This window comes from Dipteris shenzhenensis, chromosome 22, assembly GCF_047967505.1.
Source record: "Dipteris shenzhenensis isolate YYH24624 ecotype China chromosome 22, Dip_SZ_1.0, whole genome shotgun sequence".
Classification (NCBI taxonomy): domain Eukaryota; kingdom Viridiplantae; phylum Streptophyta; class Polypodiopsida; order Gleicheniales; family Dipteridaceae; genus Dipteris; species Dipteris shenzhenensis.
In genome coordinates this window covers 47,361,742-47,378,133 of record NC_141617.1, presented here as the reverse complement: position 1 = coordinate 47,378,133, position 16,392 = coordinate 47,361,742, and the positions used below count along the sequence as shown (strand labels likewise).

Sequence of the window (16,392 nt, the reverse complement as noted above, 5' to 3'; positions counted from 1 at the left end):
GCAAGAACTGATAGGTAGGGGTTTTTGGGCGTCCGAAACGCAATGGGACAGACGGTTTTGGAAACCGTGGCCTCAATCACTGGGTCCAACACACGGACTGAAAAACGTTTTTGGAAACAGAGCTATCTGTAAACTCCACCGGAGTGCGAATGATGAGCAACATAGAAGTTTTAGGACCTCCTGAGTCCACCAGAACTGACAGATCTACAAATGGTTGCTCCAAACTTGAGTTCCAACACCCGGGCAAAAAACGCAGGAACTGATACAGTGAGTCAGAAATCCACTGAAATGATCCCAGATTCAAGAATGAAGGTGTTTCCAGGCTCCTGAAGTAATGTGGACACTAAAAGCAAGCAATAGTTGCCTCTACAAGTCAATACGGAGTCTCTGTCATCGAACGGAACAGGGAAAAGCTCAAAAAATGACTTTTTCTTTGAAAGCTCTTAACAGGCTCTCAAAACCACTTCGTAAAGCCAAAGTGACTTTTCCAAAGGTTCCTCCAAGGTCTCTGCACACTCGGATGCAAGTAAAGTCACCCACAAAGCTTCCCACAAAGCTTCTCCTTCCTCCCACAGAGCTGCTGAGCTTCCAAGCATTCACGCACGCTCAGTTAGATCACCCGAGCTCTGATACCAGTTGAGAGTGCTCTCAACGGAAGCAAGAATGGAAGAAGGAGAGAGAGAGAGACAGAGAGCCACACAAGTTTTGGTGGGTGCAGAACCACCCTAATCTTCTTTTTCATTCATTTATATATGTGTTTGAGTATTGTACATAACTGGGGTTAAGGCACAGTGACCTTTAACCCCCACATCTCTCATGCTCTCTTACCCTCGCCTAATACCTACGACGCTTGAGGGCTACCTTGCTGGGTTTCTTGTGTTCAACCTTGGTCCAAGTCCCCTGAGAGGGCTCGGCCCAAGGTGTTTGCGAGTGCTGCTGACGATCTGACTGCCTAGCCCGATGCTTGGGAGCCCTCTGTCCCTGCCTGGGCGAAGGGGGAGTCCCCTTGCTCCTCCCTAGGCTAAGGAGGATCCCTACCGTGGCCTCTCACGCAGTCCGGAGACCTCAAATCTCTGATGTAGTTCGCCTCCATCCAAGGTCTCTAGAAGGATCTTCTCAGGAAGCGTCTCGGGGGTATCCACAATCACTCTGAGCCTCAGGACCCCATCATCTGCGACCACTATTGTAATGAAGGTGGGAAAAAGATGAATTTTAAGGGGGAAATAGATGGGAGAATAGTAGGGGAAATGTGGGAATTGTGGGGGACTATATAAGTCAACGCAAAAGGATTGTAAGGGACTTTTTGATGTGACATCTAATCCTATCTCCTCTCCCTCCTCCTTCCTGCTACCTGCTGCCTACGCTCACACACACTCTCTCTCCCTCTCTCTATCTCTCTATCCCCTCATTCTTCTCTCTCTTCCTCTCTCCTTCCCCTTCTTCTCCCTTCCTTCTGCTATTCTCTCCCCATCTCCAAATCTGCCCCTTCCCCCTTCACTATATTGGTATCAGAGCCCCGACTCTGGCACCTTTGCTTCCCCTTCCCCCTTCACTCCGAATCTCAGTACCTGTTACACCAACTGTACGCCAACACTCAAGGCTTTTGGAATGAACGGCGTTCTCAAACAAAGTCTCCACGAAGAAGACAGACGCTAGACCTTGCAAAAGTAGAACACCTCGAGCAATAAGATCTGCAATCCCAGCGAGCTCTAATTCGTCTGGGGCACAGATGGATAATAGGTCGTACAGCTCCAATTCAGCTGTGGGACAGATGACGAGCAAGTTGCCGTACGAGGGCTACCCTATATGGCAAAATGTCTAGTGCTGATCGTCGGCCTACGTCCGATCGCCAACAAGAATCATGCAACAGTCCTGCTATCATCCCCATCACCGTCGACCTCCGTTACCGTCACCCGTCCATTTACCGTCACCCGTCCATTCTCTCTACCCGTCACCTAGCTCCTCTGGCACCTCACAAATAGACCTAGCTCCATCGCACGCTGTCCGCCCTCTTCCACCCTCATTGTCCGCTCGATGTCCAGCTTCAGCGAGTCCATCGTGAGTATCCACCCCTGTTCTTCTTTAGCGCTGCGATGCCAAATCTCCGCCCTCTTCCGCCAACTCCGCCTCCTTCCGCCGCACCATGTAGCCGCCGCCGCCAGAGCCAACCTTAGCCTAAGGTTAGTTTTGACCTTAACTAGTTTAGTCGTGGTTTCGGGTGGAGGTTAGCTATTTGGTTAGGTTAGTTTAGGTTTGGTTAGGTCTCGCTAGTTAGTGGATTGGGTTACTTTGGCTAGGTTTAGTTAGGTTAGTGATTGGGTAAGGTTAGGTTTAGTCAGTTTGGCTTAGTTGAGACTACCCTAGGTGTCTTAGTTGTCCTAAGCTAACCCAAACAAACCCAAAAAAAAAAAAAAAAACTCTTTTAGGATACTCCTACAGCCCTATTCTAGGCCAATCTAAGCCACCTTCGTGGCTCATTTTGAGCCCCGTTTCCAGCCTCTTCACCGAGCTTTCTTCGAACCTCTTCAACGACTGCATTTGAGCCTCTTTACTGACACCTCTTGAGCCTCTACATCGAGCTTTCGACACTTGGCACATTTTCCTCGTGTCACTCATGGCACCCAAACGTGCACCCCGATCGGATGAGTCATCTCAGCACGGTGACGATGTTGCTCAGCAGGAGCAGATGCCGGTCACAGAGGGTGCATCTCCTTCATAGCCAGTTTCTGCTATGCCTACCAACACACAGTTTCTAGATGCATTGGCCTCGATGCTTCAGGGGGCTTTTCAGCAGATGGGTCAGCAGTTGGGGCAGCAGCTCACCACTGCTATGGCTATGCACGATACAGCTATCACCCAGATGGGTAAGAACATTGGGCAACAGATCACTACCGCCATCAGTATGCACGATAAGGGTAAGCAGCCCGCACCCCAGCACAGGGATCAGTCGGATAGCCAGGGTGATTTCCCTGACCCACACAGGGGATTTATGGCTGATGGCCGTCGCACTTATGATGTTGGTTCTATGCATGCACCCCAGCATGGGGATTATGTTGATTTTGGTGATGCCTTGCTCGTGCCGCAGAGCACTTCTCTTATTGATTCCAGGCCTCCATTTGGCTCGCATATTTCATTGGCTGAGCCGTCCATTTTGGGCCGGCCCATTGGCACATTTTTGCCAACGGCGAGCATGCCTGGATCGGGTGTTGGGTTTTAGGGCAGTTGGGAGAGGGGCCAGTCCTCTTCTCAACCTTTTTCTATGCCACCCACCCACCGAGATGTTTATGGCAGGCAGACTCAGCAGGGATTGCATGCTTCGATGACACCTCCTGTTAATACATTCAGTCATACTCAACCTGCGTATCAGGGAGGTAATGCTTTCAGTCAGACGCACTTTATGCATCACGGGAGTGGTTCTCCTAACTAGCATGATGCTGGAAGTGGGCAGCATGCAAACATGGATGATATGCTTTCAGATGCCTTACGTTCATACAGGGCTTTGCCTGAGGATGTTCATAATGAGATGCCCTTTTCACAGTATGTGAGCTTCAAGCGTGAGTATGCTGGTAGTCACTATAGGAATAACGTAGCCAAAGATGTGAAAGATAAAATCTCTGTGCATAAGTTTAAGGGTGACACTCGCACTCCCAATGAGTTGGAGGAGTGGCTCACGAAGCTTGAAGATTATTTCCGCTTCTACCCTAAGAATGATGAGGAGAGGATCATTTTTGCTGGCATGCATTTACAGGATTATGCACATACATGGTGGCGTTACATGCGAGAGTCACCTCAGAAGCCTACCACCTGGAAACAGTTCAAGGAGCTTATGGTCACAACCTTCGTCTCGGCCCTAATCCTTGAACAGCACCTTGCTGAATTCTATGCACTGTCACAAATAGGTACGGTCCAAGAGTACTTGCAGCGTTTTTGGAGACTTTCTTTGTTTGTACAGGATATTTCTGAGAAAGGGAAGTTGCTGCGTTTTATACAAGGCTTAGATCCCTCTCTAGCTGCTGATGTGAGAGCTCACAATCCTCTAACCATTGAGCGAGCAGCCCAGCTTGCTGAGGTGTTTGAGCCAAAATATGCTGGCAAGTACAAGCATGTGTCACATAGCTTCTATGGTACTGCTTATGATGCTGACAGGAAGACAAATTCTGCTGATTGGATTGATAAGAAACCAGCAGCTGCTTCCTTCCCACGATATCCAACGGTTTCTGGAAGTAAGATGCCATATGCAAAGCCATACAGGCCCATGGATGCAAAAACAGGTGTCAAACCCAGTGCTGGTTTTGGCAAATCAGAAGTTAAACAACATTCCAGAGCCATAATGGACAGTAGGAAGAAGGCAAATTTATGCTTTAGGTGTGGAGAGAAATGGACACCTGAGCACCGAGATGTGTGCAAAATGAAGAATGTCAGCTCAGCCAAACTTAGCATGATAATTGAATTGTCTGATGATGATGAAGTGGCTGATGTAGCAGACCCCCATGATGTCTCTCATGAGGAATTGACAGGAGTTCATGATGCAGATGAGTCTCCTGACACAGATGCCACAAAGGGGACTGCTTTTCCTTTTGATTTGGGTGGGGCTATTGAGCAAACCACTCATGCGATGCATGAGATTGATATTCAGCCTACATGTAGCAGGAAAGGCCGTAAGCCAACACTCTCTGTGTTGGAGCATCAACCTACAATGCCTTTTCCTGTCAGAGGTGATGCTAATGGTAATGTTCCTGTGGATGATGAACAGATTTATTGGGATGCCCAGTCTACACTGTATACCATCTCACTACATGCCTTGATGGGTGCCAAAAGTGCTGACACAATCAGGTTGAAGGGAATGATTAATGGCAGATCTGTCCATGTATTGGTAGACAGTGGTAGCACTCACAGTTTCATTAATTGTAGAACATTGCAAAGATTGGGATTAGTTGCTACAGAGATAGACCATGGTCTGAAAGTGGAGATCGCGAATGGACAGCACATGATCAGCAGACATTGTTGCCAGGATGCCAGGATCAAGTTTTCTGATCATTATGAGTTTGCAGGTGATCTTTTGGCATTGGATATGGGACCCATAGATGCTGTCCTGGGTTGTGATTGGCTGAAATCCCTGGGGAAAATCAGTATAGATTTGAATGCTTTATCTCTTGAGTTTTGCCACAAGGGTAGAACTGTTACATTGCAGGGCATTGTGAATCAGAAATTGCAGGTCATTTCAGCAAGGCAGCTAGCTAGGGAGCTCAAGAACGAAAGTGCCATTTACGCATTGAATGTCTCTGTACCTCAGGAGGGTGGTATTCCCCATGTGGATAATTGTGAAATGCAGAAATTGCTCTTAGAATTTGGGGATGTGTTTGCTCATATGCCATCTCAGTTGCCCCCAAAAAGAGATGTTGATCATGCCATAGTCCTGGAACATGGTAGTAAACCAATAAACAAGGCCCCGTACCGACTCTCTAAGGTTGAACGGGAAGAAGTGGCAACACAGGTGCGAGATTTGCTTGAGAAAAACTTCATTGCTCATAGCACCTCGCCATTTGCATCTCCAGTACTCCTGGTGAAAAAGAAGGATGGCTCTTTTCGTATGTGCATTGATTACAGAGAATTGAATAAGACCACCATTAAGAACAGGTTTCCTATTCCCAGGATTGATGACCTGCTGGATGAACTCAAGGGTGCTCAGTATTTCACGAAGATTGATTTGAGGTCAGGTTACCATCAGATCAGGATGAAAGAGAGTGATGAGCATAAGACTGCCTTTCGTACAGAAAGAGGATTATATGAGTTCAAGGTGATGCCTTTTGGTTTGACTAATGCACCAGCCACCTTCCAGGCACTCATGAACAAGATCTTACACCACCTTCTTTTCAAATGTGTGCTGGTATTTTTCGATGACATTCTCATTTATAGTAAGGATGCACAGGAACACATTGACCACGTCCGACAAGTGCTAGAAATCTTGAGAATGCATCAGCTTTATGCCAAGGCCAGCAAGTGCACATTTATGGCAGAGGAGGTTGAATGTCTTGGTCATGTTGTAAGCAGGCATGGAATCAGGGTAGACCCAGCTAAGGTGAAATGCATTAAGGAGTGGCCGCAGCCACAAAATACCACGCAGCTCAGAGGTTTCTTGGGTCTTGCTTCTTTTTACAGGAGATTCATTAGGCACTTCGCCAAAAGGGCTGCCCCTCTCACTGATTTGCTGAAAAAGGATGCCTTCCAATGGTCAGAAGCAGCACAACTCAGCTTTGATAGCCTCAAGGATGCCCTTAGCAATGCACCTGTATTGGTGTGCCCTGATTTCTCACGGTCTTTCATTATTGAGACGGATGCCAGTGGCAAAGGTTTAGGGGCTGACCTAAAACAAGAGCATGGTGTGATTGCTTTTGAGAGCAGGAAGTTTAATGCCAGAGAAATGAATTATCATGTTTATGATCAAGAGATGTTGGCAATCTTGCATGCTTTTGCAAAATGGCACCACTACCTGTACGGTAGCAAGATTAAGGTCAAAACGATCATAGGACACTCAAATACTTCTTAACGCAGCCTAATTTATCCATGAAGCAGAAGAGATGGCTGGCTGGTCCGATGATTTTGGACCTGTGGGGCCGTATCCAAACTCACCATATGAAGCCTCTATCCCCAGCTTATACAAGACTTGTCTACACCTGATTTTGACATTGAATATAGAAAGGGGAAAGAGAATGTGGTTGCTGATGCCTTGTCTAGGATGTGGTCATGCAAACTGTCTGCCATTTCCGCGCTTCATCAGGAGTGGATACTTGGGATTCAGGAGGAATACATGCAAAATTCTGATGCAGCTCCTATTTTTGTGGAGTTACAGAGTCCGTCCAGCCAAGGACATGTTCGATTTCAGCTCCGCAACGGACTGTTATGGTGCAGGGACAGAATTTATCTTGTGCCAGACTCCAAGTACAGGTTGATGGTATTACAGGAAATGCACTCATCCCCTATGTCAGGGCATACGGGTATCACAAAAACATATGAAAAAGTCAAGGAGAGCTTTATTTGGGATGGTTTGTGGCGAGATGTGGTTAAGTTTGTCAGTGAATGTTTGCCCTGCCAACAAAATAAAGTGGACAGCCGGTAACCCGCAGGCCTTCTGCAACCGCTACCCATTCCTGAAGGCAAATGGACTCACATTGCCATGGACTTCATTACAGGCTTGCCTTCTACAGATAAGGGTTGGGATAGCATATTTGTGGTGGTTGACAGGATGACTAAGCAGGCCCATTTCATACTGACTAGGACTCGGTACTCCGCTTCACAGGTTGCCTGGCAATTCATTGAGTATGTGTTCAAGCACCATGGTTTTCCTCAGGAGATTGTCAGTGACAGGGATGCTAAATTTATGGGTCACTTTTGGCAGGAGTTATTCACTGCAGTTGGTACTTCCCTTGCGCCTAGTACTGCTTATCATCCACAGACGGATGGACAATCAGAGAGGGTGAACAAGTGGTTGGAGGAGTATCTAAGGCATTACTGTCATGACACGCAGAAGTCTTGGGACAAATGGTTAGCATTGGCTGAATTTTGCTACAACAGCACCAAACACCTCTCTATTGGCATGAGTCCATTCGAGGCTATGTATGGATGCAAAGTGGGAATGCCTTCCAGGGTTGCAGACTTGGCTGTGAAAAATCAGCAAGCAAAGAATGATTTGGAGAGTATGAATGCCCTTCTGCAGTTGGCTAAGAGGAATATGCTAGATGCCCAAGCCAAGCAGAAGAAGTATGCGGATGAACAAAGGAGGTACTTATCTTTTGAAGAAGGGGATTATGTGCATTACGTCTCCATAAGAATCGATATTCCTCGCTCAAAGGTAATACCAACACAAAGCTTGCCCACAGGTATTATGGCCCCTACAAAATCATCCACAAAGTTGGGCAGGTAGCATATCAGTTGGAACTACCCAGTACCTCCAAGATCCATAATGTTTTCCATGTATCCTTGCTGAAACCACATGTCGGACAGCATGTCCAGGTTCTTCCTAAGTTGCCTCCTATGGATGAAGAGGGCCACATAATCTATGTGCCGGAGCAACTCAAGGGCTTCAGAGATCATGTACTCAGGAACAAAGCCTACACAGAATACCTCATCAAATGGAAAGGTTTAACGGAAGATGAGAATTCTTGGCAACGTGAGAGCATTGTGCAGGACTACCCCTATCTCCTACAGAGCTGATCAGTTTCTGTTGTATCCTTCTCATCCAGGGCAGCCTCTTGGAAATTTTGAGGGCAAAATTCTTTGGGAAGGGATGGCTGTAATGAAGGTGGGAAAAAGATGGATTTTAAGGGGGAAATAGATGGGAGAATAGTAGGGGAAATGTGGGAACTGTGGGGGACTATATAAGTCAACCCAAAAGGATTGTAAGGGACTTTTTGATGTGACATCTAATCCTATCTACTCTCCCTCCTCCTTCTTGCTACCTGCTGCCTACGCTCACACTCTCTCTCTCTCTCCCTCTCTCTATCTCTCTATCCCCTCATTCTTCCCTCTCTTCCTCTCTCCTTCCCCTTCTTCTCCCTTCCTTCTGCTATTCTCTCCCCATCTCCAAATCTGCCCCTTCCCCCTTCACTATAACTATGGCATTCGAGGGAGGAGGAGACTCCAACACTATCCCAAAACATCCTCCAATAGACTGAGAATGGATCGATACTCCTTCGGGAGCCCCGAGAAGCGAAGAGTCACCGGGAAGCGATGTACGTGGTGAGTCGTGTCCATGTCCTCCACTGTGAAGCCATGGTACCAAGGGAAAAGGAAGACCAGATGAGGACCAAGAAAGATAGGGCTCTGCTCCACAAGTGACAAGGTGGTCTCTGGAGAGCTCAACTGGAGAAGGAAGACCCCTCTCCCATAGATGGTGACCTCCTTGATGTGGTCATCCCCTACGGCTAAACTCGCTTGAAGCCAATCATTAATTTGTCACCTCAAGGGGGTAGGCCCAATATTCCGGCCTACTGGGGCCCTGTTCGAAAGAGCCTCCACTGCACTTTGAACCTGTTGCTTATCCTCTGAAGAGAGTAGGACCTTAACAGTATTGGGAGTCGAAGGTGCTGCCATTTGTGCCCCTCTTGCCAGACAAAGGGTCACTATCAAGGTTGATCTTCAAAAAACAAGCAATTGAACCCTCGTACGATTACCCTTCTCACTACTTTTGCGCCTCTGACATGACCGGATGGCTTTCTGAAATTTTAGCAATCGAGCCAAAAAGCAACGGACAATGAATACCCTCCACTACAACTGTTGGGCCACAGGCATCCAAGAAATCATGCAAAGTGGACCAGGAGTTTTCCAAATTGGCGCTCAGAGTGAGACAAAGTACGCAAATGGGCACCGTCCTCTAAAACAAGAGAAACATCATGATGTGCTTCAGAGGATCAAAGAGTTGATCAATGGAAGATCTCATGAACAACAGCCAAGCTTTGGATCAACATCTTTATGGAGCGTCCATAGTGCAAGAGGCGCTAAAGACTTTTTGGGCACTGCTAGAGCTTCACGATTGCCTTAAGACGAACGTTGACCACAGCGATTCCTTGTAGCATACGAAAAAAAAGTGCACAAACGAGCGGGGAATCTGGACCCTTACAATTTCCGGCATCTCTCCAAATCTGTTCAATGGTTACCCATGAATGGCCTTCTCCCGTACAACGCTTTGCCTAGATGTCGCTCCATTTGCTTGATCGATAGTTACGCTCTCCGGAAACTCCGAATGCTATTAAAGCAAGGAGTTATTGCAACATGTGTGAGTGTCATCCGTTGATGGATGTTGAAGCGGTGCTAAAGGCTTGCAACTTCCGATAGAGTCTTCTGGAGTCACCTTGGTGACTCCTTCAACGACAAAGCTTCAAGCTCTATGAGCCCGGCTCCACGAACAGCTTTCCAACCTCAACACAAGACGCCAAGCAACGTAGAGCTTCTCTGCCATCACAGCTCCTTCAAGCTGCACATCCAAGGAGTAGCTTCACCGACAGACCATGCACGACTTTTGGCCACTTGTTATGCTCATGGGGGGCCTCGATGGCTAGGCGTAGTTCCCAGTGCGAGCGAACGATGGTGAGCGGCGAACGAATGGACCACAGTGAGAAGGAACGACGACGGAAGCCTCGACGGAGGCTTGGTGTAGATTGACGGAGAGCAAACGAACGACAACATTGAGCATCTCTCTGCGACTTAATCTGCCTGGTAGGTGTTCATCCAAACAGAACATGGAAAGGCCCTTCATTACCACCATATTTTCATGCTTTGCATGATGTATTTCTGCCTTGAGCTTGTTGTCTTAGCCGTTCCTCTCAAACTTAATAAAAGTCTATTTCACACAAAGAAAGAAAACCAAAAAATTGTGCATACACAATCAGGCTGGAACACACATGATGACGTCCATGATCTGCGCATGACCCGCCACATATACAATGGAGGCAAGAGAGCACAGAATAAACATGGCAACTGTAGGTGCGGTGAGCGTGGAAGCAAGCACACGAGTAGAAGCTGAAGGCTGTCACGTCAACTAGAATGGAAGAAATGAAAGTATAAAGTACATGAAGATAGGCCCTAGGACTAAGTGTCATAGGTGTCACATAGGACTAAATGTCCTATGTGGCATAAAAGGCACTAAAACAATAAAGTGCCTATAACTATGCCTACAAGGCACATAACAGGGCCCATAGGGCATCACTACGATAGAGAGAAGATGGCCTACAAACCCCCCTCCATGGTATGGGCCGAAGTATTCTAGAAACGTCTCAGAATACCTGTTATTTTTGGGTCATGGTGGCACATGTTCATTCAGAAGGATATAGCCACCTATGAATGTACAAGGTATGTGAGATCATGTAACAAAGGGAACCAAGTGTAAAGCCTGTCGAAAGACTTCGAACTTGGGACGAGGAAGTGCCTTTGTAAACATATCTGCTATGTTGTCCTCTGTGGGAAGGTAGGACAACTCTATGTCTCCTGCTGACAACCGCTCTCGAACATAATGATAGTGAACTTCAATGTGCTTGGTATGCGCATGAAACACTGGATTACGCGCAATGGCCAAAGCACTCTGGCTGTCAATGTAGACCATAGTGGAGGATGTCTGGCGAATACCAAGATCTATAAGTAACTTTCGAAGCCAGACACACTCTACTGTAGCGGTGAAGGCTGCCCTGTACTCAGTCTCACAGCTAGATGTGGTAACTATTGGTTGCTTCTTGCTGAGCCAAGAGATACATCAACTGCCAAGCAAAAAACAGTTGCCGGTATGGGACACTCTGGTGTTGGAACAACCTGCCCAGTCACTATCCGTGTAAGCATGCATGGTAAATGAACCCTGATCACCATAGAAGAGGGCTAAATCCTGAGTACCTCTGAGATATCTGAAGACTCTCTTCACTGCCTGCCAATGCTGTGAACTGGGCATGTGCATGAACCTGTTGAGCTGGGATACTGCATACTGTAAGTCAGGTCTGGTGTGGCATAAGCAAATGAGACATCCAATAGCCTGCTAGTAAAGAGTGATATCACATGGTGGGCTCCCATCGTGAGCTGAAAACTTGAAGCCAGGGTCCACTGGAGTAGAGATTGGCTTGCAATCCTCAAACTGAAAACGATCAAGGAGCTATCCAATATACTTGGACTGTGACATCATGATAGCCCCCTCAACATGAGCAAACTGAATGCCCAAATAATAGTGCAACTGTCCCATGTCTGACATTTCAAAAGCTTGCTGCAAATCAGCCTTGAAAGCTGCAATATGGTGAGTATCAGGACACGTGATTAGCATGTCATCCACATATAAAATCAGCATTAAAAAATCAAAACCACTCCCACGGACATAAAGAGTTGGCTCTGTGGGGCTATTCTGAAAACCAAGGAACAGTAAGTGTGCATGAATTTTGGCATATCATGCCTTGGGTGCCTGCTTTAAACCATAAAGGGCTTTTCTCAGCCGGCATACCTTGTTTTCAGATCCAACGACCTCAAAGCCAAGAGGTTGTGTCACATAGACTTCTCCCTACAGATCCCCATGAAGAAAGGCAATCTTGATGTCAAGCTGGTGCACTTGCCAATGGTGATGGGCTGCAATGGCAATAACACATCTAATAGTAGTAATCTTGGAAGTGGGAGCAAAGGTCTCCTCAAAGTCAATGCCTTGTTGTTGAGCATACCCTTTTGCAACAAGATGGGCTTTGTGTCGATCTATGCTGCCATCAGATTTCCTTTTTAACTTGTAGACCCACCGGGTACCAATGGCATGCTTGCCGGAAGGGAGATCTACTAATTCCCATGTGTCATTTTTGGCAATAGATTGTAGCTCAGCTCTCATTGCATCCATCCACTCTATAATATCAAAAGCATCTTTATGGCACAAAGGCTCTTCATTGCAAGCTGTAGCAAGGAGTGCAAACTCAAGAAAGTAACCATGCATCTGTCTATTCCCTGATCTTGTTCGGGCAGCAAGAGGTTGATCTTGTTTGCTGTCCCTCAATGTGTCAAGAAGCCATCTGGGAACTTGCCTTTGCTGTCTATTGACAGCTCTTTCTTCAATCACTGCATCATGAATAGTGGGGTCATTTTGTGCTGGAAGAGAAACCTGCAAATCAGCATGGGGTGCTGGCTGATCATTGCTTGTTGGAGGGCCTGCAGGAGGCTCATGTTGCTGGTCAAAGTCTCCCTCTGAGGGAAGTAGAGGTAACCAAGAGTCAAAGGCATCAAACATGTCCACTTCGGGCTTACCTTGCAGTCCATAAGAGAAGCCGAATGTTCAGCAAAGATGACATCTCTAATGACAATAATCTTCCCAGTATTTGGTTGATACAACCGATACCCTCTACTCTCCTGGCTGTAACCAATAAATATGCATTTGATTGCCTTATCATCAAGCTTATGTCTCAGTTAAGATGGTACATGAACATATGCAAGAGACCCAAAAACTCTCGTGTGTGAAAGTGAATGCTTCCTGCCTTTCCATGCTTCATAAGGTGTAATAGTCCTCAATGTCCTTGTAGGTGATCTATTCAGCACATAGTTGGCACACATCACTGCATCAAGCCAAAATTTATTGGGCAAGGACTTGGCCTTAAGCATGCATCTGGCCATCTCCATAGTAGACCTGTTCCTCCTTTCAGGAACAGGATTATGCTGAGGAGTGTAAGGAGTAGTGCATGAGTGAACAATGCCCCGTGAAGACACAAATGCATCAAACTCCTTTGACATATAATCTCCCCCCCTATCTGTGTTGAGGGTGACAAGTTTGCATCCTGATTCATTCTCAACCATATTCAGCCACCTCTGAAAGCATGAGAACACTTCAGATTTGGCTTTTAAAGCATATACCCAACAATATCTTGTGAAGTCATCAATGAGAGTCATGAAATATTTGTATCCCCCAATGGCATTTGTCCTCATTGGGCCACAGACATCACTGTGCACTAGCTGCAATTTCCTTTGTGAGAATTTTGGACAATTCTTTTGAAAAGGAAACCGATGCATCTTACCCAAAAGACAACCCTCATACACATGTTTGGAAACTGTGTGAGTTTGAGGTACATCATTTGCCATGCCCTATGAATGTAACTTGGCAAGAGCTATGTAATTGAGATGACCCATTCTCTCATGCCAAAGATGAGTTTCAGCAAGCTGTGAATCTGAAATAGCAAATGCATAGAGAGTGCAGCTGAGTGATCATCAATGTGATAAAGTCCCTTTTTCAAAGTGCCAGTGAGAACTATGGCATTGTCATCACGAAGATCATATACCAGATATTTGTATCTATCAAAAATCACTCTGAAACCTAAAGTGGCAATTGCTGAAATTGAAATCAAGTTGACTTCAATTCCAGGCACAAAAAAAACAATTGTCAAAGTGACAGGATGGCTTGAAATAGATGTGAGCTGCACATCCCCAATTCCTTTTACAGCATAGGAAGCATTATTAGCACATGTGACAGTCCCCCCTCGAGGTGCATTAGCTAAGGAATGAAACAACTATCTGCAAGATGCGACATGCTTGGAAGCACCACTATCAAAATACCAAGACCGAGCATCATTAGCAGTAAAGAATACATCAACTTGGGAGGGATCAAAGGAGCAATGGACAGCCCATGCCCAATCATCCTGGAGAGCATGTGCATGTGAGGCATCTGCTGGCTCGTGGGATTCAATTGCATGTGAGGCATTGACTGTCAATCCTGCTTTCTTTTTCTCCAAAGCATCTTTTCTTCTTTGACTTATCTGCTATATTTTTAGATGCATTGGAGGAATTGCCACTTTTAGGCGCATATTTAGGCTTGCCCATAGGCTCGGAAGACTTGCCTTTTCCTGTCTGTTGTGAAGCAAATGCATGATCAGGAATTGTAGCTTGCCTATTAGCACGACTTTGCTCTTCCCGCAAAAGCAAAGTGACTAGCTGATCAAAAGAGTAGTGGTCTGGATTACCCATGGCCACTAATCGAAGGGTTGTAGCAACCCTTGATATGTATCAGGCAACCCATTCAATGTGGTACTGACAAGCTGAGAATTGGGCACCACCTCCTTAATATTGGCAAGTTGTTCCATGAGGCCCTTGACCTTTGTCAGGTATGCATCCATAGTCACCTTCGTTCATACTCACTTCCTGCAATTGCCTTCTTAAATATGCAACACGTGCCTCACTGCGAATCTCATAAAGAGAAGCCAATTTGTCCCAAGCATCCTTTGCTGTCCTGCATGACCGGATGTGTGGAATAATGATTCTCTTGCATGACAAAGCAATACAGGAATGTGTAGTTGCATCTCTTGCATCCCATCTTGTTTGTTCCTGAGTTGGAGGAGCAGTAACAAGAGTGCTAGAGGATAAAGCATCAGGAGGGGTACCCTCTGCAAAGGGACCAGCAGTAGGGACAGCCACTGTAGCATTGGCTGGCCTCAGGTCAACCCCAGAAACAATATTCCAAAAGTGCCTTGCAACAAGAATATGTTTCATGAGATAAGACCACATCGGATAGTTGGTGCCATCCAACTTATCATCTTCACGAAGAATGCCAAATAAGTCGTGATTGTTCCCAGCCATTGGAAATAGTACAAGTAGAAATGCACTAACAAAGTGACCAAAGAATAGCCTCAAGGCTTTCAACTGCAAAAATATATCTTGCTGTCCCAAATACCTGTAAGCCAACAACAAATATTTCCAGGAGGCTACATTGGGCCTCAAGGCAACACGGTGCCTTTTCTTGCTCAGATGATAAAATAGAGAGAGCAAATAGACTGAAAAATGTGCAGCAGGGTATAGGAACAGAGTTACCAGCTGAAATTGAGCTCCCAACACAAAAGCCCCAAATTTGGAAACCTTGAGTGGTGACATGGCACAATGTGACAGTCCTGAACGTGAATTTGACTGAAAACTTCAAATTTTGAAAGGATTTCAGTTGCCAAGCTTGTCCAAAGTCTTGTATTGACAAGTTGAAGGTCCAAATGTCAAAAGCCCTAAATTGTCCTGTTGGAAATTAGGGTTTGACAGTCAAAAACTGTCAAAATGCAGTAGGTTCCGCAAAGGGGACTGAAACTTATAAGATCTTGTTGAGAACAGGCTGGACAACCCAAGAAAGACTCCTGGAGAACGTGCGTAGAGTAGACGCCTGCTGTAGATGAGGATTTGTCACCTCGAGGTGCCACGAGGTAGAGCTTTGGGCAGATTGCGAGCTGGAAAAGTGTATCCAGCTAGTCGCCTAGCTAGGAGAGGTACCTAGGATGGAAATAGAGTCTCCAAAAGGGCAGCAGCAGCAAGTCGAGATGAAGGAGCAGCTACAGGGTGGCTGGAACTGCCTCAAAAGACTTCGAACTGAAAATGTAGCTGCTGGAGAACCCTGGAGAGTGCACTAGAGGGGTCGCGATTTGCATACGCTTGCTGTAGAAGTGACCCAAGGTGAAAGGACAGCCGTACAAGGCCTAAATCAGCTGATTCGCAGTGCTGTAAATAGTCGCCTATCAAGAGAAAGCTGGAGAAGCCAAGTTACCGCGATGAAAAGCTCCTGGAAGTCCCTAGAACTGCTCACGAACCCAAAAACAAGCTGTTGAACAGTCGACCAGCAAGTGACTAGCTCCCAAAGAGCAATGGAGGGGCTCGGGGAGGCTAGAGAGTGCTGGGGAAGTGAGTAATGCCCGCTCTGATACCAATGTAGGTGCGGTGAGCGTGGGAGCAAGCACACGAGTAGAAGCTGAAGGCTGTCACATCAACTAGAATGGAAGAAATGAAAGTACAAAGTACATGAAAATAGACCCTAGGACTAAGTGTCCTAGGTGTCACATAGGACTAAATGTCCTATGTGGCATAAAAGGCACTAAAACAATAAAGTGCCTATAACTATGCGTACAAGGCACATACCAGGGCCCATAGGGCATCACT

General features: G+C 46.4%; 2 protein-coding genes across 2 annotated transcripts in view; one reads left to right on the top strand and one right to left on the bottom strand.

Moving 5' to 3' along the window:
* The window catches only part of PWD (chloroplastidic phosphoglucan, water dikinase (ATGWD3)), a 108,739-nt gene that overhangs the window by 29,260 nt on the left and 63,087 nt on the right, over window positions 1-16,392 (bottom strand). The window lies entirely within an intron of this gene.
* LOC147888197 (uncharacterized) lies at window positions 3,619-16,227 on the top strand. Its single transcript, XM_087393983.1, has 3 exons — window positions 3,619-5,494; window positions 15,968-16,079; window positions 16,169-16,227. Exons 1-3 carry the CDS (start codon window positions 3,737-3,739, stop codon window positions 16,225-16,227), a joined length of 1,929 nt encoding a protein of 642 aa, XP_087250109.1. The 5' UTR covers window positions 3,619-3,736.